The sequence below is a fragment of the Scleropages formosus genome, chromosome 6 (assembly GCF_900964775.1).
Source record: "Scleropages formosus chromosome 6, fSclFor1.1, whole genome shotgun sequence".
Lineage (NCBI taxonomy): Eukaryota > Metazoa > Chordata > Actinopteri > Osteoglossiformes > Osteoglossidae > Scleropages > Scleropages formosus.
This window is the reverse complement of record NC_041811.1, coordinates 20,724,773-20,748,902: the sequence shown is the minus strand read 5'-3', so window position 1 is coordinate 20,748,902 and position 24,130 is coordinate 20,724,773. Positions and strand designations below refer to the sequence as shown.

The 24,130-nt window shown below is 43.8% G+C and overlaps 1 protein-coding gene across 2 annotated transcripts in view; it reads left to right on the top strand.

The window, feature by feature from the left end:
• LOC108925073 (death-associated protein kinase 1-like) overlaps nt 1–23,605 on the top strand; it is a 47,266-nt gene extending 23,661 nt beyond the window's left edge. Inside the window, exons 7-25 of one of the 2 annotated variants that reach the window (XM_018736799.2) lie at nt 1,202–1,354; nt 2,283–2,328; nt 2,696–2,785; nt 3,259–3,348; nt 4,299–4,418; nt 5,513–5,611; nt 6,176–6,274; nt 6,809–6,907; nt 7,316–7,513; nt 8,314–8,511; nt 9,056–9,154; nt 14,514–14,591; nt 14,711–14,933; nt 16,340–16,525; nt 17,417–17,614; nt 18,834–18,972; nt 19,301–19,421; nt 19,876–20,064; nt 21,388–23,605. In XM_018736799.2, the coding sequence (XP_018592315.1) occupies nt 1,202–1,354; nt 2,283–2,328; nt 2,696–2,785; nt 3,259–3,348; nt 4,299–4,418; nt 5,513–5,611; nt 6,176–6,274; nt 6,809–6,907; nt 7,316–7,513; nt 8,314–8,511; nt 9,056–9,154; nt 14,514–14,591; nt 14,711–14,933; nt 16,340–16,525; nt 17,417–17,614; nt 18,834–18,972; nt 19,301–19,421; nt 19,876–20,064; nt 21,388–22,617 (3,655 nt within the window). In that variant the 3' untranslated portion in view covers nt 22,618–23,605. Of the gene's footprint in view, nt 1–1,201; nt 1,355–2,282; nt 2,329–2,695; nt 2,786–3,255; nt 3,349–4,298; nt 4,419–5,512; nt 5,612–6,175; nt 6,275–6,808; nt 6,908–7,315; nt 7,514–8,313; nt 8,512–9,055; nt 9,155–14,513; nt 14,592–14,710; nt 14,934–16,339; nt 16,526–17,416; nt 17,615–18,833; nt 18,973–19,300; nt 19,422–19,875; nt 20,065–21,387 lie in introns of both variants that reach the window. The other variant, XM_018736798.2, reaches the window with a different exon arrangement.
• Nucleotides 23,606–24,130: the final 525 nt, after the last annotated feature.

Below are 24,130 nucleotides of genomic sequence, written 5' to 3'. Positions count from 1 at the left end.
GTGTGAGTTATACAGGTGTTTATAATTCCCATATAAACACTTAACTTATGGAGTGTTTGAGCAACCTCAATCCAAAGTTGCAGGAAACGGAGCGTTCCTGACTCGAAGGCTCTGAATCATATCCCTACAGCTCATTTTTTTTCAACCTGAGATGTTCACAGGGTGTCAGGGATAGAGCTAGAACAAACTGAAGGAGAGGCACAATTTTTAAGACTATTATTCACCATAACCTCCTTTTCTCTCAGATGAATTGTAGCACAAAATGCACATCTTGCATCTCCCTTTGAAGGTGAGACAGTCCCATCAAGCTGGGCTGCAGTATTCATCTGGCCTTGTTACATGTCAGAAGGAGAGTGCTGTTCTCAGGCTGGTTTGTATGTCTTTGGCCACCTCACCACTTGCATCAAGTGTGGCGCAGCAGGGATTTTAACCCGGCACCTTTGTGTCCAGGAAAAATCGGCAGCCTGCAGAGACAGCATCATGTCGGCTTAAACTCCCTCTCGTGCCAGGACTTTGCATTCCATCGGTCTGGAACATGAAGTTGAAATCCACAGAATATGCAGGTTGGATTTAAGACTGAAAGGATTTGTTTGACATTCTCCCTTCTCCTGAGACATTGCAGTTATAAGCATCAAATGGCCAATCCTGGCTTTTTGCATTCGTTTTTCTCCCTTTGGTCATATTCTTAGTTTAATATCAGCAAATGTTTCTTTTTTTTTTTTTTTTTAATAGTTCCATCTTCTTAATTTTTCCCAGGTTTGTTGTTACCAGTCTTTATTACAGATGAGTGTTTTCGTACCCCCACTAGTAGGGAAAGAAATTATCATAGTCCTCCTGACAGAAGGGGAGACAGAATGGCTGGAGCATCTCATCTCAGCTGGTAGCTAAACAGCGGCTATGTTGACCTGTCACACACCTCTGAGCTGAGGGTTGCTAATGGAGAGATGCTTGTTCAGTGCATTGTTTGTTCTCCTCTGTGTTGGATTTTTTTTTCCCCCTTTGGCTGAGTGAGAAAGGAGCAGAGCCGTTGCAGAGAGAGAATAAGAGGAGCACACACCAGCTGCCATCTGCTTCCCTGGGTGGTGTTTGCCAACCATTGTGGCTCATACACAATTTGATACAGCTAACGTTGGGGAGAAAATTGGTACAAAAGCATTCAAAAATGACACATCTCCTGCCTTTGGTAAATCTTCCTTCACAGATTGAGTGGAGCTTCGCCTTTCCTGGGTGACAGCAAGCAGGAAACCCTGGCCAACGTCTCCGCAGTGAACTACAGCTTTGAAGAGGATTTCTTCAGTAACACCAGTTGCCTTGCTAAAGACTTCATTTCCAAACTCTTAGTCAAAGATCCAAAGTATGCAGCCTTTCGAATCTCTTCTTCCCTTTGCAGCTTCAGAATTTGTTAAAAACGTTACCGTGTTGGAAAAGTTTGCTTACTCTCTTTTAAAGACATGGTTAGGTTAATGGTTAACTCTGAAGTTAGGAGTTGTGAAGTACAGTACTAAAGGTAGAAGGTTAGCATACCTGTTTAGATGTTTGGCCTTGCACTCGAAGGACCCAAGTTTGAATTTGCTCTACTGCTTTAGTACCCTTGACTGAGGTGTTTACCATAACTGGCTCAAGTATAATTACCTTGCTCTATACATGGGCAAAATGAATATAAGTAGCTAGTTATTGTAAACCGCTTTGGCAAAAAGCATCAGATAAATAAATGACTACTTTCGTCATACTTTCATGCGATTACATCCAATACGCTTTGAAGACGAGAAGGTACAGCATATTTAAAAAATTTGATATGTTGCAGTTCAGTGGAGGGAGAGATTTGTTTAGAAATGAAATAGTATGACTTTTTGGACACTTTAAGTCAAGAAACATTATTAAACCCAAAGACCAACGCTACCCCCCAAAACTCATTTTATTGCATTTCACCAATGTTTAACGGTCATGTACTGCATGCTGATTTGAATGTGCTACATATTAAAATTCTCGTATTAAAGTGTCCTTTGAACATTCGGGATAAGGTAAATGCAAAAAGACATAATTTACATACTTTGATCCTTCAGCAAACAAACCCTAACCCTGTAGTCTGCAGAAGTGTGTGGCGTGGCACTGCTTTGCACATGTGTGATTGTTAGCTCAGACATGAGAATAGTGATGATGGAGGACATGTTGCTAGTCTGTCAGCCAATAGCTATGCTGCTCATACACTCTACACTGAGTTCTTATGGGAATATTCAAATATGAATTTGGCTCTGAGAATTTCTTTTCTTGATTTGTTACAGGAAAAGAATGACCATTTGGGATAGTTTGCAGCACCCTTGGATCAAGGTTGGGATATTGGTCTATCAGGATTAGCTATTCATCACTGTGATATATTAAGTAGAAGGTCAGAGAACTAAAACATTGAAAGCATTTAAATGCATTGCAGTATCATGGGTAGCGCATAAGGAAAAGGACATGCAATCAAAAGTTTTTGAAGCTCAGACTTTTTAGAAAGATCTGTTATCCTTGAGCAAGTTGTCCTCAGATGCTTCAATAAAATATTTAGCTATTGAAATGGTTAAAAGTGCTGTTTTTTTTTTTTTATTATTATTATTATTTGAGACATTTTGTACAATAGAAGCATCTTTGGAGCAAACAAATTCACATTTGTGAACAATACAAAACAATAAGATGTTCCTCTCTTTCTTGTCAGCCAAAAGACAAAGAGCAAGCGCTCAGTAGAAAGGAATCTGCTGTAAATATGGAGAAATTTAAGAGGTTTGCAGCCCGAAGAAAATGGAAGGTAACCCTTCTTCCATCTCTTGTTGTTCACATGCCTTTTTTTTTTTTTTTTTTTTTTTGCAATAGTAGTTTTTGTTGTTCAAATAAGGTCATAGATTTTTTTTTTTTTTTTTTAGATTTTGCTCAGACTGTTCACCTTGATGTTGACAAAGTCTTATATGCTGAAAGTTCAGCCTAAGGAACATCAAGCCCTTAATAGGGACTTGTCTGCTGTCATGTCTGACACCCCTTTACTATGATAATAGGACTTTGGATTCCAAAAGACGTTGCTGTACATTAAAAATGTTAATTAACATATTGAAATAACATTATTCACAGTTATCACACAGTGTCACAGAAAAACAATATGAAACCTTGCCAGTGCACATTTTTAACTGAAGTGTATAAGCCAAATACCGATGACATTCTTTCTTTGTATGTTATCTCAAGTTATTTGAAATATGCATCCCCTTTTTTCCTGGTCTCATGCAGCAGTCAGTGCGTCTCATCTCTCTGTGTAATCGTCTTTCAAGATCATTTCTGTCCAGGAGCAGCGGTAGCGTGGCACGCAGTGATGATACCCTGGTAAAAACAACTGATGGTTTACAAAAAAACTGCACAACATGACAAAAGAAGCATCAGATAGCAGCTCTGTTTTCAAGAGAAAAACTTGGCAGAGCATACCTTAGTGCTGATATTTTATTAGTAACATGAACCTCCCCTTTATGATAAAGAATGACGTAAATGAATACTGAAGATATGTACCTTATGTTTAACAGCTGACTGAACATAACTGGAAAACACCTGGTAACTTGATTGGAAGAGAAATCGAGGCTGATACTGTCTCACTTTTGTTGGAGAAAACACAAATCAGAGAAAAATCTATGAATTCTATTTAAGTCACCTATAAAGGCCTTACATTTCCTATGTTTTGCCAGCAGTCCATGTAAAATAAGAGAAATATTGATCTGTGGCAATGATCTTGATTTGAATTTGATTTATTTTCTTAATTCAACTTTTGAAATCAGATATTTCTTTATAACATTTAAACGTTCACGGATAATATTTATTGTTGTTCGATTATTCCTCTGATAACGTACTCAAGAGTTTAAGGATTAAATAATATAATTTTTTTCTTTTGAGTCCAGTGGCACACATCCAGATGGTGCCTTTACACCACTTAAATAATGCTTAGTAGAGGATATTTTGAATTGTTTTCAGTTAGTACAAGTTTCACAAATATTACAGTTTTTAGGCTTTACATCATGTGAAAAAATTCTCAAAAAATTTCTTTGCAGTATAATAAAATAGGACCATAAAATATTAGTATTCTGACTGTGCAAAGTACACAAGGGTAAACCCATAGTGTAAACTGTACTGTGACTTGCTGACTACTTTAACAATCATTAATATTAACAAATGATTATTTGAAAAATTAATACCATAATGAATAAATACATTTTATATCGGTTTTACAGTATAATCTGGAGCTTAGTCAGAGCTGAATGTGTTTCTGATTACGTTCCCCCCCCCAGGATGAAGAGGATTCCATTGTGATGAAAGCAATCATCCATGCTATTAATGACAACAACCTTTCAGGCCTCCAAAATCTCCTTCAGTCCCTGGCAGGATATGATGTAAATCAAACCAACAAGGTAATCAAGTTCAGAAGAAGGCCCAGGAAGGACCTAGGGGTTTCTCCTTTTGCCTGGTATTGGAGTTACATTAATTAGTAATTAGTAATATTAGTTAAAGATGTGCAACCCGTAGATTCCTGTGTCAGGAGGCCCTGCTCTTATGCTCTAGAGTAACGTTCATACCTAGAATTTGTATCTGCAACTGCATGAAAACTTTTGTAATTTGTGAGATATACTTTGTCAAGTTAAAACTTTTCGTAATTCTGAGCTTATGATGATGATGACGAAATGAGTAACTATACAGAAAATGGAAACATTCTGCAGGACTTCTTAAGTTGACCAAACACTTCTGTAAAGGGAATGTTCACAAATTTGTATTCAGTTGGTGGGACAGGAGAAGAAATGTTGAAACTCAGACTGAATGCATCACATTGAATATGAACAAATTGAGGTCTTTTTAAAATAACTGTGTGTGGTTTTGTTTTTCTTTTCGTACAGTTTTGTCATGTTTTTTCATGACGTATATAAACATGCAAATTGACAGCGTAGAATTTTTTTTTTTTTTTTTTATAAATCTGTCTATGGGTTTTTAAAAAAAAAAAAAGAAAAAAAACCTACAGAGACTGCATAGAAAACATTAAGTGAGAATCCCATTTGCTGTGATGCCTCCTAGCGATTGTCACCTTACAGGAAAATGGCATGGATCCTGATGCACATACATTTTGTAGAGGAGGAGCTGGAATGTGCTATGAGTGAGTGGGAGGGAGGTGCTGATGAAGCCTTGGTTTGTGTCCTGCTGTAAAGTGCCTGTGGTGTTGATTGCTTCAAGGTGTCAAGCATGATTTTTCCATTAGAGAAAGTTCTTCAAACATTCTTTATTGCAATCAATGCAAAAAGGTCAATCTCTTACGAGAAGGGATTAAGGTATAGAAAAGTATGACTGGGTTTGTTAGGAAAATGAAATTGCACTTTTTTTACAGACATTAAATGGTAAATCAGAGGTGAAGGCTTCAGAAAGTGGAGCACTGACTCTTAAAGGCCTTTGAGTGGAAAGAAGGCTGTGTGGGCTGAACACCTGCTGAGCGCTGTGTTCCTCTCTCCTGCATCCGCAGCATGGGACACCCCCTCTCCTGATTGCCGCAGGCTGCGGAAGTGTCCGGATCATCGAGGCACTGCTGCGAAAAGGCGCTGACATCCAGGCTCGTGACAAGGTCTGCCGCAACCAGCGCGTTTAATACACGCACGCACGCACGCACGCACGCACGCACGCACGCACGCACGCACGCACGCACGCACACTTTCAGAACCGCTCGTCCCATACGGGGTCACGGGGAACCGGAGCCTACCCGGTAACACAGGGCGTAAGGCCGGAGGGGGAGGGGACACACCCAGGACGGGACGCCAGTCTAATATAACCACCCCAAATTCTAACATGTACCAGGCAATACTTGGGCATGACTCGGACCTACAGAGAGAAATGGCGTTGTTGCTGGTTATTAATGGACCAGCGGGGGGCGTAGTGCTTAGAGCTGCTGCAGTTGGACTTGAAGTTACAGGTTGAAATGCCACCCCCTACTGTCACTCCACTGAGCAAGGTACTTACCTTAATTTGATCCATTAAAAATTACCCAGCTGTATAAATGGGTAATTGATTGTAAGTAGCTTAACATTGTAAGCTGCTTTGGAGAAAAGCATCAGCTAAATGAATAAATGTAATGTCATTGTAATTATTAAGAACTCCCGAGAACCCCCTGTGGGATTTCTTTCATTCGCAGTCTGGGGCCAACGCAGCCTATTATGCAGCACGGAACGGACATGTGGAAACCCTGAAGTTCCTCCACGACAAAAACTGTCCTTTGGACGTTCAGGATAAGGTAACACTGTGACGTGCACAAGCACACGCACCTTACAAGCATTCATCTGGGAAAAACTCAGCATGTGTCACTATATTTTGTGGTAAACTATACTTACCTACCATTTTGTTTTTCTGACTACCTCGAAGGGTTGATTTATGTAATTGCCCCCCCCATTATTTGCTGTTTCCATGGAGATAAGGTTCCATTGAAATTATCTGTAATTTGTGTGACTCATTCACAGTGCACCGGGTGAATATAATGAACATATGTCACATTGATAGAGGATTCGTTGAATTTCTGAAGATTCTAATTCTAATTTAGTGGTCTTGCCAGTTTATGGCTTGCATCAGAGAGGTGAGATGAAATTAATTTTTGATTTTGTTTTTGGTACTGCATGCATGAAATTACCCCTGGGAACCTTCTTCAAATGATTTCTTCATTGTTTACCAGCCCTTTGGACGTGGTGTATTATCAACTGGAATAATGTCACTTTTCCGAAAACATGATTACAGTACATACGGATCACTAAAATTAATTAATTTTGCCCTCTAGTCTGGAGAGACATCTCTGCATGTGGCAGCGAGATATGGCAACGTGGACGTGGTCCAGTACCTCTGCAGTGTTCATGCCAATCCAGACTTAAAAGACCGGGTAGGTGCCATGTTTTACACGATCGGTGTACCACTGCTGTCGGTACGTTTACCACAATCCATAGGAAACTTCCAAAATATGACACTGTAAACATATTGGGTGAATTGCTTCTGTCTGAATGGTATTCACTGAATTATCCACCTATAAACAATATAATGTATGCTAGTTATGATATTGTACATGTCTTGTTATTTATTTGTTGATGCTTTAGTCCTCATAGCTGAACTAACGTTTCGGTAATTTACGGAAAGGAGCAGCAGTTCAGTACCTCGTTCAGGGGCAAAACTGCAGAGCTTATTCTGGGTACTGAACCATCCAGACCTTTTGTCCCTAGAGGCCACCTTCTTAATCACTGCGCTACCTGGCTGCTCCGCACGTTTGTGTACCATGAGGTGCTTCTGTGTGCAGGAACAGGAGACGCCGCTGCACTGTGCAGCCTGGCACGGCTACTACGCAGTGGCAAGGGTGCTGTGCAAGGCCAGCTGTGACGTGAATGCCAGGAATGGCGAGGGTGAGAGTCCCCTCCTGACGGCCTCCGCCAGGGGCTTCCGGGACATTGCGGAGTGTCTGGTGGAGCACGGAGCTGACCTGGATGCCGCAGACAAGGTCAGCTTTTTCCAGCAGGTTTCAGAAAATACCGTTCTGTCGATGCTCGGTCGAGGCAGCAGCAAACGCCTACGATAGCACCGTATCAAGACAAGGTAGATAAGATTCGTAGCAACCAAACCAGGCTGTTTACCTAAAAGTCAGATGTGGAAGATCTGTTATCTGCACTCCAGAGAAATACAGAGAAATGTGCGGTTTGGAATGCACCTGGTGCGCCATGGAGGCACAGCAAGTGGCTGCTGTCTCACAGCGTCTGGGTGATGCGAAAGGACGTGGGTTCGTTCCCCACTCAGTCTGTGTGGAGTTTGCATGTTCTCCCTGTGTCTGTGTAGGTTTCCTCCAGGTGCTCTGGTTTCCTCCCACAGTCCAAAGACATGTTGTTCAGGTTCTCAGTAGTGTGTGTGTTTGTGTTCCACTGATGTATGGATGAGTAGCAATGTAAGTAGTGTATCTAGCAGTGTAAGTCACCATGGCGAATAAAGTGTGTGGACTGATAACACTACACAGAGTTCATTGGAAGTCATTTTGGAGAAAAATATCTCCTAAATAAATCTAAGATTTGATTTTTATCCACCTGGCCTGGCATCCCTGATTTTTCCCGACCTAACTCTAAAAAGAGGCCGGCTTATGATTGAAAATAATTCTTTCAAAATATATTGCACACAATTTTTAATTATATTTAAGTTATATATATATATAATATTTGTAGATTATAGTTTGCTTGCACTGGATCAGAGGGCAAGCAGCACATTCTGACAGAGTGGAGCTGAGATGGCTCATTCTGGAAGCTTCTGTTTCAGGATGGCCGCACTGCCCTGCATTTGGCCGTGCGCAGGTGTCAGGTGGAGGTAGCCAAGTGGCTTTTGGCATGTCACTGCCGTGTAGACCACCAGGATCACCACGGTAATACCCCCTTGCATGTGGCATGTGAGGACTCCAACCTCCCCATCGTGTGGGCCCTCTGCAATGCCAAGGCCAATCTGGATATCCCCGACAAGGTGAGTGCAAGCTTTCATTGTGCTCAGTGTGTTCGGATTTGCTCTTGGCTTCACGTTGGAACTAAAAGGTGCAATCAATCACACTACATGATGGCCAGAGTCCTAATGGGCTTTACTGGAACTGCTCCATCCATAAATGAATGGGACTTCCTTTGTTTAGTAGATGCTTCCATCCATGATGCCCTGTACAGCCTTAAAATTTTCCACTATTTCTCCATCAGTGTGAACTTTGATGCTTGCAGACACTTGTTGTTTTTTCATGAGCAGACATAGATTTCTCCCATCATTCATTCATTCTTCATTTCCCATCTTATATACTTCCCAGTAATTTAGTTATTTTTCATGAGTAACATGATATACTTCTGCATATTGCTACACTTTTTTTTTTTTTTTTTTTTTCTTCTTCCCATTTGAAAGCAGCATCCACATCTATAGAGTCTTGCCGTCATTATGGAGTCTTTGTGCTTCAGATGCCTCGTGATTAAAAGTGATGATTAATTACCTGTGTAGCTGGTTATGTTCTTTCCTGTTTGCACTTTCGTAGTATGGCAGAACTCCTCTGCACCTGGCTGCCAGCAATGGGGGCCTTGAAGTGGTCCGTCACCTGTGTTTCGCGGGGGCCAATACGGATGCTGTCACCAATGTAAGTGAAGAGCGCTACGGGATGATGCTGATCTGAATCTCTGAGAGCAACTCAAGATCTCGCTTATTTAAGTGGTGCAGTTTTGATTTACTTATGTTCTCAGAAAGCGTTTCAGTGCAATACTCTTCTTTTTTTTTTTTTTTTTTTTTTTGCACCGACGTTTTATACGCGTTCCTCTCAAGGGGGTGCCACGGTGCTGCGGCAGGTTGTACGGCCGGCGCACAGCTCCAGCTCAGCCTGTGTTGCGTTTCCATGTTCTTCCCACGTTTGCTCGGGTGCCCTCTTGGTGCTCCAATTTATTCCTACAGTCGAAGGACGTGCGTGTGTTTGTGCACTCAGGTGAATTGGTGACTCTGAATTTCTCGTAGTGTGTCTCATCCTATCCAGGTTGTACTCTGCCTCATGACCTGTGCTTCTGGGATAGGCTGTGAACCCCCATGGCCTGGCACTGCACAAGTGATTACTGATGACGGGTAGATCAACACCGCCCCACCACTAGGCAGCACAGATAGATAGATAGTGTCCCACTGATGTATGGATGAGTGACCCATTGTAAAGAGCGTATCTAGCAGTGTAAGTCACCTTGGTGAATAAGGTGTGTGGGCTGGTAACACTATATACGTAGACTTCATTGGAAGTTGCTTTGGAGAAAAGCATCTGCTAAATAAATAAATATAAATGTAGATGATGAATGGATGGATGGATTTATAGGGCATAATGAGAAACTTGTCAAGTTGTTTTTTTTTTTTTTTTTTTTTCTTTTTCTCCAAAGAGCAGTGTGAACAAAATGACTAAACTTTTGCATTTACAAAAATCAATTAAAAACGATTTAATCAACTCCAAATTCTGAATCAGGAGCTAAGCAGTTGTCACTTGTGTGTCAGAACTGCAGGGTTGTAGGTGCGAAAACAGGACTGTTGCATGCGTGTGGACTTGGCATGTTCACATGTTCATTTGTTTTTCTTCCTGTGCTCTGCTTCCCTCCCACTTGTAAAAGACATGTCATTCTAGTGATGGGATCACAGCAAATTGGCCTTGCTGTGTTTGTGTGTGCGTGAGAGAGAGCAATTGCCCTAGGCGGGAGTGTACGTTGACGTTAGATTTCAGTGCGTGATACAGTGGTGGTGATGCTGTGTTGATACACAGTGACTCTAGGCCTTATTCATCAGCCTTCACATGGAGATTTCAGCCCACACCAGCCAAGTGCACTTAATCAGAGAGCCTGCATTTCTGCGCCTCTCGGTGAGGGTGGAGGGATTGCGGAGGACGTGGGTGTCATTCAAACTCCTGCCGCTGGAGCTCAACTCAAGGTCGACGTGCCCTGTAAGGGTAATTGTCAAAAAAAGAGCATTCTCCTCATTTGGGCTGAGACGCCAGCCACTTCAGACCCTGCAATGCAAAACAATAAGAACAGTTGGCATGGCTTGAGAAACTAAGCAAGAGCAATGCTGGAATTCTGCTGGGACGGCTGCATTTCACAGTATTAGCGCCGCTCATATGGTACAGGACAGTAGTCCTACTTGTTGGTCGTTGAGAGGCTCATTTCGAGTGTCTCTTGGTTCCAGCAAAGCGCACAACCTGATAGCAGATAGTGTTGCTACATCCACACTGATTCATTTAAAAGAAGTGGCTTACACACACACACACATTTTCAGAACCGCTTGTCCCATACGGGGTCGCGGGGAGCCGAAGCCTAACCCGGCAACACAGGGCGTAAGGCTGGAGGGGAAGGGGACACATCCAGGACGGGACTCCAGTCTGTCGCAAGGCACCCCAAGCGGGACTCGAACCCCAGACCCACCAGAGAGCAGGACCTGGTCCAACCCACTGCGCCCCCCTGAGGTGGCTTACAGCTCAAGGTAAACAAAGCAGACGCATAGTTATGGAAACCCATCATCTTTGTCCAGTTCCATGGTTTTGGTGGTGCACGTGACTGAAGTTGCTGCCTGTACAGTTGAATCTGATTTTTATCTTTGTTAGGAGAGGAGAAGAGAAATGGGTCAGAAAGAGATGTCTTGAGACCTTACTGGAATGCTGAAAGGGACTCAGCAGTTCTGAGGAGAGGGGGAGCTCATCACGCTACACTGGAGCCAAAACCGAGAGCATGCAGACATTTGATGTTAGACCCTTTGTGTGTGACCAGCAAGATGCTAGACTTGGAGGCACACAGATTCCTTGTTGGGGTGTAGTGAGTGATCAGGTCCTGCAGGTATCATCGTGTAGATCTTCTGACTATCTGTAGACTACAACCAGAGTCTTGATCTTGATGTAGGCAGTAGGCAACAAGAGGAAGCCAGTGGGAGAGACTTACCAGCTCAGATTTACATTTATTCATTTAGCAGACACTTTTATCCAAAGAAACGTACATCTCATAAAAAGATCTTGAACCAATGAAGACAACGGAAAACTTTTGAAAACTAAAATGATACCAAGTCTCATTTTCTTAAATACTAATCCTCCCCCTCTTGGGCCCTTGTCTACCAACATTACATTTATTCATTTAGCTCATGCTTTTCTCCAAAGCTACTTACAATTATTTACCCATTTGTAGAGCTTGGTAACTACCTTGCTCAAGGGTCCTACAGCTGGAGGTTCCAGTCGCACCTGCAACCTTGGATTCCAGAGGCAGTAGCTTAACATTGTAAGTCGCTTTGGAGAAAAGCGTCAGCTACATGAGTAAATGTAAAGCTCAAATCTGAATCATCCATTGCATATAGGTTCACTTAAGTCAGCATATTTTATCTTTTGGGATGAATGTACCAAGATTCAAGTGGAGTACCTTTGCTTCAAGCTCAAGACCTGATTGTAGGATTTTAGCATAATCATTATTTAGTGGGAGAACAACTCGAAGCATCCAGCCTTTGATATCCATGAGACAGCCGTGTGAAACAGCAGGTATCGCTCATCGCCAGTTTTAACTGGCAAATAGACCAGAGTGTCATCTGCATAAAAATTAAGAGATGTTACGCTTTTGCATGAAGTGGCTGTGAGCACAGAGAACGAAGTGTGCGTGCGTGCGTGCGTGCGGGGAGTTTCCTGTTTTTTAAGAAAGTGGCAGAAGAGATTATTTCTGCCATTAAATTTCTTTCTGGCGGTGGGGTTACAGTGCAATTATTAAATGTCACAGTGAAGTCCCAGTAATTATAGGCGTGTGTGTGTGTGTGTTTCTTTTCTTATGAAAGTGGCAGCAGAGACACAAATTCAATTTCTTTTTTTTTTTTTCTCCGCTCCGTTTTTCGGTCGGGGGGTTACGGAGCAATTAATTAATATCAGTCTGTATGAAGTCCCAGTAATTATAGACTTGTGCCTGTGTGTGAGAGAGCTTAAAAACATGAAATGAAATCAAGCTGCACGTTGTAAATGTCACAGATTCAACGTGCTGTACGAGCACCAGAGCAGCATGAGACGTCTGTGTTCCAGCGAGAGCTGTGATGCAGAGCAGATGTTATCGGTGACGTTTCTGATCCTGTTGAAAGCAACGAAAAGGGGTGATGGCTCAGGGTTGCCATTTGATGATGGTATATGATATCGGTGATGGGAAAACATTCAAGACTTTCAAACTGGAGGGGGGAAAAAAAAACATTTGCCTTTGCCACGATTAGCTGTTTCGGTATTCTCCCGCAACATTTCTGCCAGACGAATAGTTTGTTCTGCTTTTCTCCTGCGGTCTCTTGCATTGGTGTGGCATTGCAGGGTCTGTATGCGTTGCAGTTCGGAAAATACATCAGCAACCGACTGCAGCTCACGCCAAAGGACTCGTTCCCTCGTTGGAGAGGATACTGCGGTTCGAAGGAACGCTCCGTTGCATGCGGACGAGCTCAACCGCTCCCCCCTTGCTTCTCGGCCTCTACGCACTCCAGCTCGGTTTCCAGCGGTTTCTGCAGCGCAGTCTGGAGAAGGACTTCACCTCTGTCCATGCAATGGCGAACTGCAGGAATTGCTTTGGGGCGACTGGAGCCAAATGCCTACAGAAGAGCGCGAGCTACCAGCGGACTCGGCGCCTCCTCGTATCCAAGGCATTATGGCTTCGCATGGCAGCCCAGCATCCAGCCCGGGGATCGTTTCTCACATCGGGTTAGATGTATAAGGCTAAACTGCTAAACTAATTAGGACCGAGAGAGTTCCGGTCCGCTCCTGCCAGCGGAGAGCGCCTACGTACACCACACTTCCATTTGGGACGAGAAAGAGAGGGCTGAGCAGAAAAACTGGCAGCTTCCTTTAAACCCGTTCTCTCACGTTGTCACTCAAACCGACACCAGAACGTCTTTTAAAGACAGGCAGAGGGACCATTTGTCATGGTAATGGTTTATTTCCCTCTCCGGGTGAATCCTGCACTCACTGTTTGTCAACCTGTAAACTAGCGTTTGACGTTTTAGCTTCACCACGTCTCGATATTTTGTTTTCAGATGTTATTTACGTTTGTTTATTTTTCATTCCTTCTCAAGCACGTGGAATTCAAGCACTCGAGGCTTTATGTATTGTTACATGTGGTGGTGGTCATAGTAATCGGTATGGGACACATGACTGTTTTTTTTTACTTTTAATGTGCGAAACGTCACCTAGCACTACCTCACGTGTGAGTTTTATATAAACGAAACGTATTGCTTTATCAGCAACAGTTATTAAAATCCTACTTGTCTGATGCAGGGCCATGGTGGTCTGGATCCTATCTTGGCATGAGGTGGGATGCACCCTGGACTGGACACTAACCCTTCACAGGACACGCGCACACTTCACACATACTCATGGCAATTTCATCTGAAATATATGTAATTTTTGACTGTGGGAGGAAACCGGAGCACCCAGAGGAAACATGAGGAGAACATGCAAGCTCCACACAGAGTGAGCTAGATTCAAACCCAAGTTTGAACCCACAACCCAGGAGCTGTGAGGCACCAGTGCTACTCATTGCATAACCCTTCTACCCTAAACAGTAATTAATACCGAAATGACACCCCAGTTCCTTCACAGCCGTGTTGGGTGTTTGTGAGTCGTCTTTACACTAAACACGTGCTGGACACCATCCAGGACATGTTGATGCAAAAGTTGTTCGCTGAAGTTCTTTGCAGATTTTGGCTAAATTGCACATTATCTTCCATACCAGAATGATGCTTTGTACGTTTCGTTCGGTTCTCGGCTCCCGGCCGTTGTCCCAGCTACGCTTTAGCGCTCCGCTGCCAGGGTGCCAAAGGGCAAGGGCACCTCTAGTGACTGGCTGTCGAGGGCTGCCCCCCAGTGGGCACTTGGCGTTGTTCATGAGCTGCTCCGAACCCAGCTGAAACACACTCGCGTTTTCGTCACGGGGTTGGCAGCTTACTGTATGCTTATCTCCCGGTGCTCTGCCCGACACTCCCGACAGGAGGGGAAATCGGCGGAGGACCTCGCCAGGACAGGGAAACACGAGCAGATCGTGGTTCTCCTGATGAAGCTTAAAAAGGTAAGAGGCCAACTATCACAACTCTAAAGGTCCTGAAACTGCCCTACAGTACTTTGCTTGTGGTGGTGTCAAATGGTACATTTGTGGCTGACTCCACCCCCCACCGTGGTGCCTCCAAGGACTCGCACCGGGGCAGCTTCCTGCAGCAGCTGCGGCCTGGCCAGACCCCTCAGCATCGCGTCAAGCTCAAGCTGTTCGGTCACTCCGGCTCAGGGAAGAGTACGCTGCTGGAGTCGCTCAAGTGTGGCCTCCTGAGGAGCTTCTTCCGGAGGAAGAGACCGCGATCCTCGACGGCCAACACCCCACGCTTCCTCCTCACCCCCGCGCCCCCTGAACCCTCAGGTGCGGATTCATCAGTGCTTTGTCCCTTTAAACTCGATGCAGTCGTTTCCGTACGTATGAAGGAGAGATGTAAAATATACTAAATGCACATGTCTCAGAATGGCAATGATGATGGACTTGCCGTCATGTCGACCCCAATCTCTCAGAATACAGGTACCAATTAACACAATTCGTTAATGTGAATTCGGCGGTGTGGTTTATGCTCTGCTGCTGTAGATTTTCGAAGAGATGCGTAGCAGTGTGGGACAGCAGCAGCGTGTGTGTGTGTGTGTGTGTGTGTGTGTGTGTGTGTGTGTGTGTGTGTGTGTGAGAGACAGTTTGATGAACAGGTGTGAATGGCTTTGACAGGAAGTCCTCTCTCCTGCCCACCTCCCCCCGTAACTGGCATTTTCATAATACTCTGAGAACTGCTCATTTTCTCCAAAATGATAGTTTGGGGATAAATGAGGCGCTATGAGCCTTGTGACTGTCAGTATGTGGTGTGACACTTATTAGGGAGCTGACTCGACACACTCCATCACTTAGTCATACAGTGCAGAATACACACTGAAGCATTTTTTCGTGCTTCCTTCTGGTTATATTAAATAATATCTACAGAAAGGTAATGTATGATTTTACATTTTTTTTCTAGTATGGACCTCTACACTTTCTATTAGCAGAAGCACAACACTTACATTTACATTTATTTAACAGATGCTTTTCTCCAAAGTGACGTACATCTCAGAGAAAATACAATTTGTACATTACATTAGGAGAAAGAGACATAGATGCAGATGTGTGATCTTTAAATCTGGTTTGTTTCTTTCCACTTTATGCACCGATGTTCATCGCACGAGTAGGTGCATAAAACTCAGACGAATCCTGATCACCTTCCTACAATTTTTCTTTTTATATAAGGTACACAAACGTTTACATACCATACAGGAGTAGCAGCTGTGTAAAGGCTTATCTGGGAAAGATCATGACGTTAGTGCATGAACATTTACACTATACATGAGCTTCAGAGATCTTGAGTGAAGTGAGTCTGGAAAAGTTGAGTTTTCAGACCCTTCTTGAATGTAGACAGAGTTTCAGCAGTTCTGAGTGAGAGGGGAAGGTCATTCCACCACAACAGAGCCAGAAGTGAGAACCTCTGTGCTTTACCTTTTGTGCGCGGGACCACCAAGCGGGCAGAAGTAGACGAGCGAAGGGGTCTGGTTGTGCTGTGGTTGATCAAGTCTTGTAAATAGCTAGGAGCAGTTCTATTAATGAATTTGATTAAATAGTGCCTAGATATACACAAATCCCAGTGTAATTTACCCCTATTATTTTATTATGCTGTTATCACCATTCTTTTTGTAGTACTGCAGTGTTTAATTTCTCACTTGGGTGAGGAGTGGAGGAATTAAATGTTGGCCTGTGTTCAGTGTCCATGAGCGTCTCCAACCTGTATCCTGGATGTGAGAACGTGAACGTTCGCCGGCGCAGCATGATGTTTGAGCCCAGCCTCGCCAAGGGGGTCTTGGCGGTCTTCTCTCCCATGCACATCACGCCATCCACGGTGGACGAGCAGTCCACCAAGGCCATCGAGATCCAGAACGTCAATCTGAGCGGTGAGCGGCTCCCTCAGCAGTCCCATTTAGGGCAGTTACGCTGTCTCTTCGGATTGTTACGTATCACGTGCTAATTATTATTTATCCCTGCGTCCACACTGTGTAACTCTGACACGTCTTGGAGTCTCTTTCTAGCAGGTCAGGCAGTGAAGCAGGAGAAACCCCCAACATTTCAAGAAGTCCAGTCCCAGAGCACTCGTAGACACTCAAGTTAATTTACATATCATAGGGGCAGCTGGCAGCGTATTGGTTAGAGCTGCTGCCTTTGGACTCAAAGATCACAGGTTCAAGCCTCACCTCCAGCTGTTTTACCCTTGAGCAGGGTACTTATCCTAAACTGCTCCAGTAAAACAATTATCCAGCTGTATAAATGGGTAAATAGTTGTAAGTAGCTTAATGTTGTAAGTCATTTTGGACAAAGGAGTCAGCTGAGTGAACAAGTGTAAATATTCTCAGACCTGACGACATCTCACTTTACTGCAGTAAATTCTTCCTAATACCTTGCCTTGCCAGTACAAATTCTTGAGAAGCAAAATGTTTAAACTTTTTTGTTTTTTTTTGTTTTTTTTATTTAAAAACTTAAATGCATTTAGCGTTGTTGGAACATCTCCATAAGACTTTTCAGAGCTTGTTGTCCTTGGAGGGCTTGTTCTTTGAAAAATTTCTTCACTAGGTCTCACACACACACACACACACACACACACACACACACACATATATATATATACTAATGACGAGCAGATTAGAACCATTTATTCACCTCAGTGGCATGTAGAAGCCGGGGAAAACCCACAAGTGCATGAAGAACATGCATATGGATGATAATTGTGTATATATTCCGTTTTAAACATTGTACTTGAGATGACAGCCGTAACCTGGCATCCTTTCCAGGAGTGGGTGACTTCAGCGTGTGGGAGTTTTCCGGTAACCCCGTGTACTACTGCTTCTATGACTACTTTGCCGCCAACGACCGCACAGCCATCCACCTGGTGCTCTTCAGCCTGGACGAGCCGTACGAGACACAGCTCAACCAGGTTACCTTCTGGCTCAACCTGCTCAAATCACTCATCACACCAGAAGACTGCATCGGTGTGTTTCACCTCTTCCTGCATTTCGTGTGACGTGTCGCTGTCTGTAGCCAACAGGACCTTTTTGACTATTTGAAAAACTGCTTTTGTTACACGTGTGTTTGTCACAATACATAATTTCTGGTTCAACTGGTCATGCCAGTGTTCTCCTTGAATTATACTTAAAGGTTTGCTAGTGAGGGGGGTGCAGTGACATAGTGGGTTTGACTGGGTCCTGATCTCCGGTGGGTCTGGGGTTCGAGCCCCGCTTGAGCCCCGCTTGGGGTGCCTTGCGATGGACTGGCGTCCCGTCCTGGGTGTGTCCCCTCCCCATCCGGCCTTACGCCCTGTGTTGCCGGGTTAGGCTCCGGCTCCCCACGACCCTGCATGGGACAAGCGGTTTCAGACTGTGTGTGTGTGTGTGTGTGTGTGTGTGTGTGTGTGTGTGTGTGTGTGTGTGTGTGTGCGTGTGTGTGTGGGTTTGCTAGTGTCAGCTGACAGGATTCAACTTTGATAGAGAAATTAAAGTAAGGTAAATGTGAAACTGCACCACAGGTATATTAATTCAAGTCTCATAATGTCATGTTGTAGAAGCACAATAGCAAGATACCTGCTATATGTTAATACCATTGACTGCTCCACGGTACAATTGTCCAAGTAGTGGCTCTTGGTGGCCTGGAGCCTATTCCAGAAGCACAGGACACTAGGCTAGTGAGGATTCGCCCTGTACAGAGTTATCAGAAGAAGTGCGCTGTTCATCTTATTTAACTGGTTGGTCAGTAATCCTTGTTTTGTCATCTATGGTACAAAGGTGACTTTCCACTACTGTCCAATGTGTGAAACACCGCAGTAGGTCAGAGTGGCTGGGTGACCATGTTTCAGAAGGGGGTCTGCCTCTTGTCTCGTGTCATCTAGTTTAATCCAGCTGGTTCTTTTCTTTGAGATGTAATGTACATTTACAGTTAGAGCCTCTCTGAAACCCATAGGCAGAAAATATTGTGAGCTCATTTCCTGATCCCGTACTCAAATGTAGGGAATTTTTCATGTTCTTTGTTTTTCACAGCATCTGTAGTCATTTCCTGGTGTAAATCTTCTTAATTTAAATGCAGTGTGACCCAAAAAGATTGTGCTTGAATAAATATCCAGTAGTGGTCCAGTAGTTTCACCAGCATCACTTTAAATCTAATATAAATTAGATGTGCCTTGTCTCTCCTGCTGGTGTTGCTCTGTTGTTTCTCCAGCCTTTGGTGGGAAGGTGAAGAACCCATTGCACGTTGTGTTGGTGGCCACACATGCAGATGTAGTGAACCTGCCTCACCACGGCGGAGGGGAGTTTGTCTACGACAAGGAGAAAACACTGCTCAAGGAAGTCAGGAGCAGGTAGTGAATCCCGTCAAATACAACGTTAGCAGGTGCCATGCAAAAGTCACAGTTCAAACGAAATTGTACACAAGTCATTAAGGCAAGTTGTACTGGATGTAAAAATACTAAATACAGGGCTAAATTCCCATTTCATACAAGAATTTTTGTTTGTGTCCTTATTTAGAAAAAGGGTTTTTTTTTTTCTTTTTTTTTTTAAAAAAAAAAAAGAAAACTGGGGTGAGCAAACAAACACCATACCTTATAGAATATCATATCTAGTATAACTGACATTGAAGTATCAATTTAATTTGTTTTTGTAAATGTTGCCTGATGCTGTTGTTTCAAGGTTTGCGAATGATTTGCAAATCTCCGAGAAACTCTTTGTCATGGATGCCGGGGCATCGAGCTCCAAAGACATGAAGCTGCTCAGGCATCACCTGCAGGAGATGCGAAATTCCATTATCTCAGTAAGTGGCCTCAACACCTGCTGTTTAAATGGTATTGCTCTGAACACCGTAACGGCTGAAATATCTGAAAGCGAGGATGCCGAACGCCACGATTGCTGGCTTGTAAGGACTTGTCTCATGCATACGAGGACAACGTGTTCATTTGATTACTAGCAGGGGTTAGTTAGTGCAAACTCAGCAAGAGGGAGCAAACTCTTCTAAGAAATAGGATCTGAAATTTATTCGCTCATTACTTCGTTCATCTCCATCTCTCTGCTGATTTGATTTTCTGCACCATTATGGTCTTTACAGCATTCGGTCAAATTTGCAGTACGAATTTCTGAGTCAAAGCAAAATCTGCCAGTGCACCGAGTGACAACTGCGTAATGTGAGAGTTCACAGTTTATCTCAATCACGTCGCCAAAGGCATTCTCTCCTAGAAGCCCCCGATTCAGCCCTCTCGGTTCCTCCCCAGACCTGCGCTCCCATGACACCACTGTGCGAGAAGATCCTTTGTGCCCTGCCCTCCTGGCGGAAACTTCATCGGCCCAACCAGCTCATGTCCTGGCAGCAGTTTGTGCTGGCCGTTCAGGAGCAGATGAACCCCCTGGCCAGTGAGAAGAACCTGAAACACGTGGTCTTGCAGCTGCACAGCATGGGGGAGGTGAGAGAACTCCCAAGAAAGAACTACATTTACACCTGTGATACGGGCCCAACCTGTTCGACACAACCAGAGTATGACTTGCTTATTGCGCCACTTAGGAAACATAATAGCTAGTAGATGTCAGTGAAATGTACCCAAATGGAGTAGGAGTGTGGGACCGCGCTAATTCACGTGGCTTTCACATGTCCGCAGCTCGTCTCGCGTTCGCCGGTGATCAAAAAACAGAAGTGGGAAGCAGTCGCAATGTTAACAGCTGCAACGTACAACTCGTGGAAAGATGTATTGACATCACTTTTAAGTAAATGTGCAGTTCCACTAAAATTAGAGATTGCCAATTAGACCGACTAAATTACAAGTTACGGTGTTTGTTCCGTTCCATAAACTTGCATTGGTCTTGATTTCATCGGTATCTAGTGAGGCAATTAACGAGGAAGTAGTAAGTGTTGGCTTCGATAGAAGTTGTATAGGTAGCAACAATAAACTAGCTAAATGTTGCCTTCACTTAAGCGATAGTCTTGTTGAGTAGCAAAGTGATATTTTATTGTTAATATTTATTCGAAAGCTACATTCTGTATTATTACAATAAATAGCAAATAGGTTCAGATTTATTACCTAAAGCCTTTTAGTGTCACAAGTTTAACATAACTCTAGCTTCTTTAACCTGACTTTTTTTTTTTTTTTTTAAAACACTATCTGCAACTTTGCTTAGTAAAGGAAATGCGTAATTTTGCCAAATTAAGTGAACCTCCAAAAAAAAAAACAATGTCTGCCTGTAGTCATTGTTCACATCACACTCTTCTTTCTCCACTTACAGAAGAGTGGTGGAGTAAATGTAACACTTTACTACCCACCTCAGCCTCTAAGCAGATGAGGACAATCGCATGTTTGTAGAATGAATTGGTCAGTAATAAGCGTTAATCAGAGTACGTGGAGACAATATATTTTCAGGCCTTTAAAATTACATTTATTTCCAACAGACATAGAAGTCCAAAAAAATTAAATGTTACTACAGGTTTTTTAATTATAGCTATAGGTGAAATTTTTAGAACCAGTCCTATCAACAAATCAAACACTTTTATTAATAAATTTATATTGATTGCCATAAAAGTGATTTTTTTTTTTTTACAAGCACGTCAAATTATGAACAAATTTCCTGTCGCAGTTGTGATCATAAGATGAGCCAGTGTATAAATGTGTACAGTCTGAAATATACATACAGCAGAAAGCAAAACACAAAAAAGCTACATTTTTACCTTGTAGCACTATAATACTGTGATCTTGACAGCCATCTGGCCATTAATATCATGACCTTTTATCACACAGATAAACCTAATGCAGAGTGACATGATTCAGGACGTGGTGCTCTTGGACCCACGCTGGCTCTGCAGCAGCATCTTGGCTAAGATGCTGTCCACAGAGACACCAAAAGCCATACATCACTACAGGGGGCGCTATAGCATGGAGGAGCTCCAAAACCTGCTGGCAGATCGTAATGTGGACGAGCTGCTGCAGGTGCTGGACGCCATGGATGTGTGCGCGCGTGACCCCCGTAATCCGGGCATGGTGGACATCCCAGCCCTTGTCCGCACCAACGGGTTGCACCACCCCTGGACAGACGATGACGATGGAGGACTGGCGTATGGTGGGGTGCGCGTGGTGCCTGGAGAGCACCTTGCCCCGTTCCCCTGTGGAATCTTCCACAAGCTCCAGGTCAGCCTGTGCCGCTGGGGCCACCTGCAGCAGCCAGAGGATGGCGCCATCCGACTGTGGACTAATGGGGCCAAGGCCTCGCACGGGGGTGCAGAGGCCGTTCTGCTGCTGGTGAACCATGGCCAGGGCGTGGAGATCCAGGTGAGGGGCCCAGATGCAGGAAAGTGCTACATCCTGCTGGACCTGATGTGCAGCCTCGTGGACAACCTGCTGGCGACTTCGCTGCCTGGCCTGCTAACCGTCAGGCACTACCTGAGTCCACAGCAGCTAAGAGAACACCATGAGCCCATCATGGTCTACCAGCCAAGGGACTTCTTTCGCGCCCAGGCGCATAAGGAGACCACCCTCACCAATACCATGGGAGGCTACAAGGAAAGCTTTAGTAGTGTCCTCAGCTTTGGCTGTGCAGAGGTCTACCAGCAGGCTAGCCTAGGGATGGATGTCCACATATCAGAGGTCTCCTTCCTGGCCAGGAGGAAGCTCTGCCGGCTCCTCGACCCGCCAGATGCCTTGGGCAAGGACTGGTGCCTTCTGGCCATGAACTTGGGCTTATCAGATCTGGTGGACAAATACAGCCCAGCAAGTGGGGGCAATGAGGAAGGTGTGCCCCAGCCCAGCCCCACAGCCTTGCTCTTACGGGCATGGAGCAGACGCCCCGAGAGCACGGTGGGTACCCTCATAGCCAAGCTGAGGGCGCTGGGGCGCAGGGACGCCGCTGACTTCCTCCTCAAGGTGTCCCCGGTGTTCAGGGTGAACCTGGAGGTTGCCACGCTGGACAGTTGTGGCCCCAGCTGCAATGGGGGAACCTCCCACAACTCCATCAGCTCTGTCATATCCCGGTAAATGAACAGTCGGGTGCATAACGGGAAGTGCAATCAAAGTGGGATCCGGCCCTTACTGTACTAATCTTCTGCTAAGTGGAACCGCTGATATGTGTCCCACCCGGGCTAATGCACATCGGACGCATTACGAACGAGTTCTTCGTTAATGAAGCATAGCCTCCAATTTCCAGTGATTAAAAATGACTAAAACTTACTGACACTAGTTTACCACTGGTTTTTCATGTTTAAACATGCATATTTAAAATCAGCTTCTACTTGAAAATAAGTTGACTGTGTGTGTTCAGAATTATTTTTTGTGGGGTAATAGCGGTATTTTAATTTAGCAGCCAATCTCACACAATCGAAAAAGCTCCCAAGTGTTTATCCTTTACCTCTCAGTTCTGTCATCTGAAAGGAAGGTGATGACGCAGTGCAAATTTGTGCTGGATTTTGTATGACATATTTCTTTTTACCCTATGTAGAACTGAGAACATGTGGGAGTTTAAAACCAGGGAAAGACCTGGGGAACAAAAATAAAATCAAAGCATTTCCAGTAGCAATCATTCAGCAACTATTACTGCTGCAACCAGCTATCCGTTATACATGTCTTTTGTGTTCTAATCGGTAAAAAAAAAAAAAAAAAAGCATACCTGTTATGTGTAATGTCTTAGTTTTTTCCATTTTAACTATTGAAACTTTTACAATTCTTATCTTGCTGGCGAATGACTAACTTGTTTGTTATTATAAAGTATTACATCATTATCCAAGGTAACTTATTGTAGCCTGATCTCGTGGCTTCAGCATCAGCGCAGACGCTTGACCAATTAAAAATGCTTGACCACATTGATATTTTTTTCATCCTCTCAGACAGGTGACCGACTGTGCGTAAGCTGTGTAACAGGGGTTGAGGACGCCGAAGTGCCTGATTCTGTTTTGTCATAGTAAATGTTCAGCACTGCGTAAATGAACAACAGATTTACAATTGTTTTTTGTCTTTTTTTTTCTTTCCTCCCCCCTTCTTGTACATGGTATCTGCAAAAACAGAATAGACAGGTTTTACATATGTTCCAGAGGGTGATTTTGGTTGAATGAGTTGGAATTTGGCTACACTCTTTCTCCTAGTGTTGTCCTGTGCATGAGTGTGTGCTCTAGATACTTTGTTGTACTTCCACAATCCTGAGACGTGCTTTCGAGTAAAACGCTCCCAGTTTCCCGCAATGATTATGAGAGCTATGTATGCAGTGGTAAATACGTCTGACCTGTAGGGCCTATGATTCTCAGTTCCATGGGGTGCACTCAGGATCACCACTGCCTTGACTGGATAAGCAATTATTGAAAACTGTGATTGAATCAGGATGTCAAAATAAGTAAAGAAACATGGTAGTAATTAAAGTGAAAATTACCTTTTCCTTGAGCACATCAGTCCTTTGTGAAAATGAAGCAAATTCGTCCCACGCTGGAAACCAGTTAAAACAATCACTGGTTAACGGCACACTGTCTGGAAGAGTGATTTTTTACACCCTAGCAACTGTATT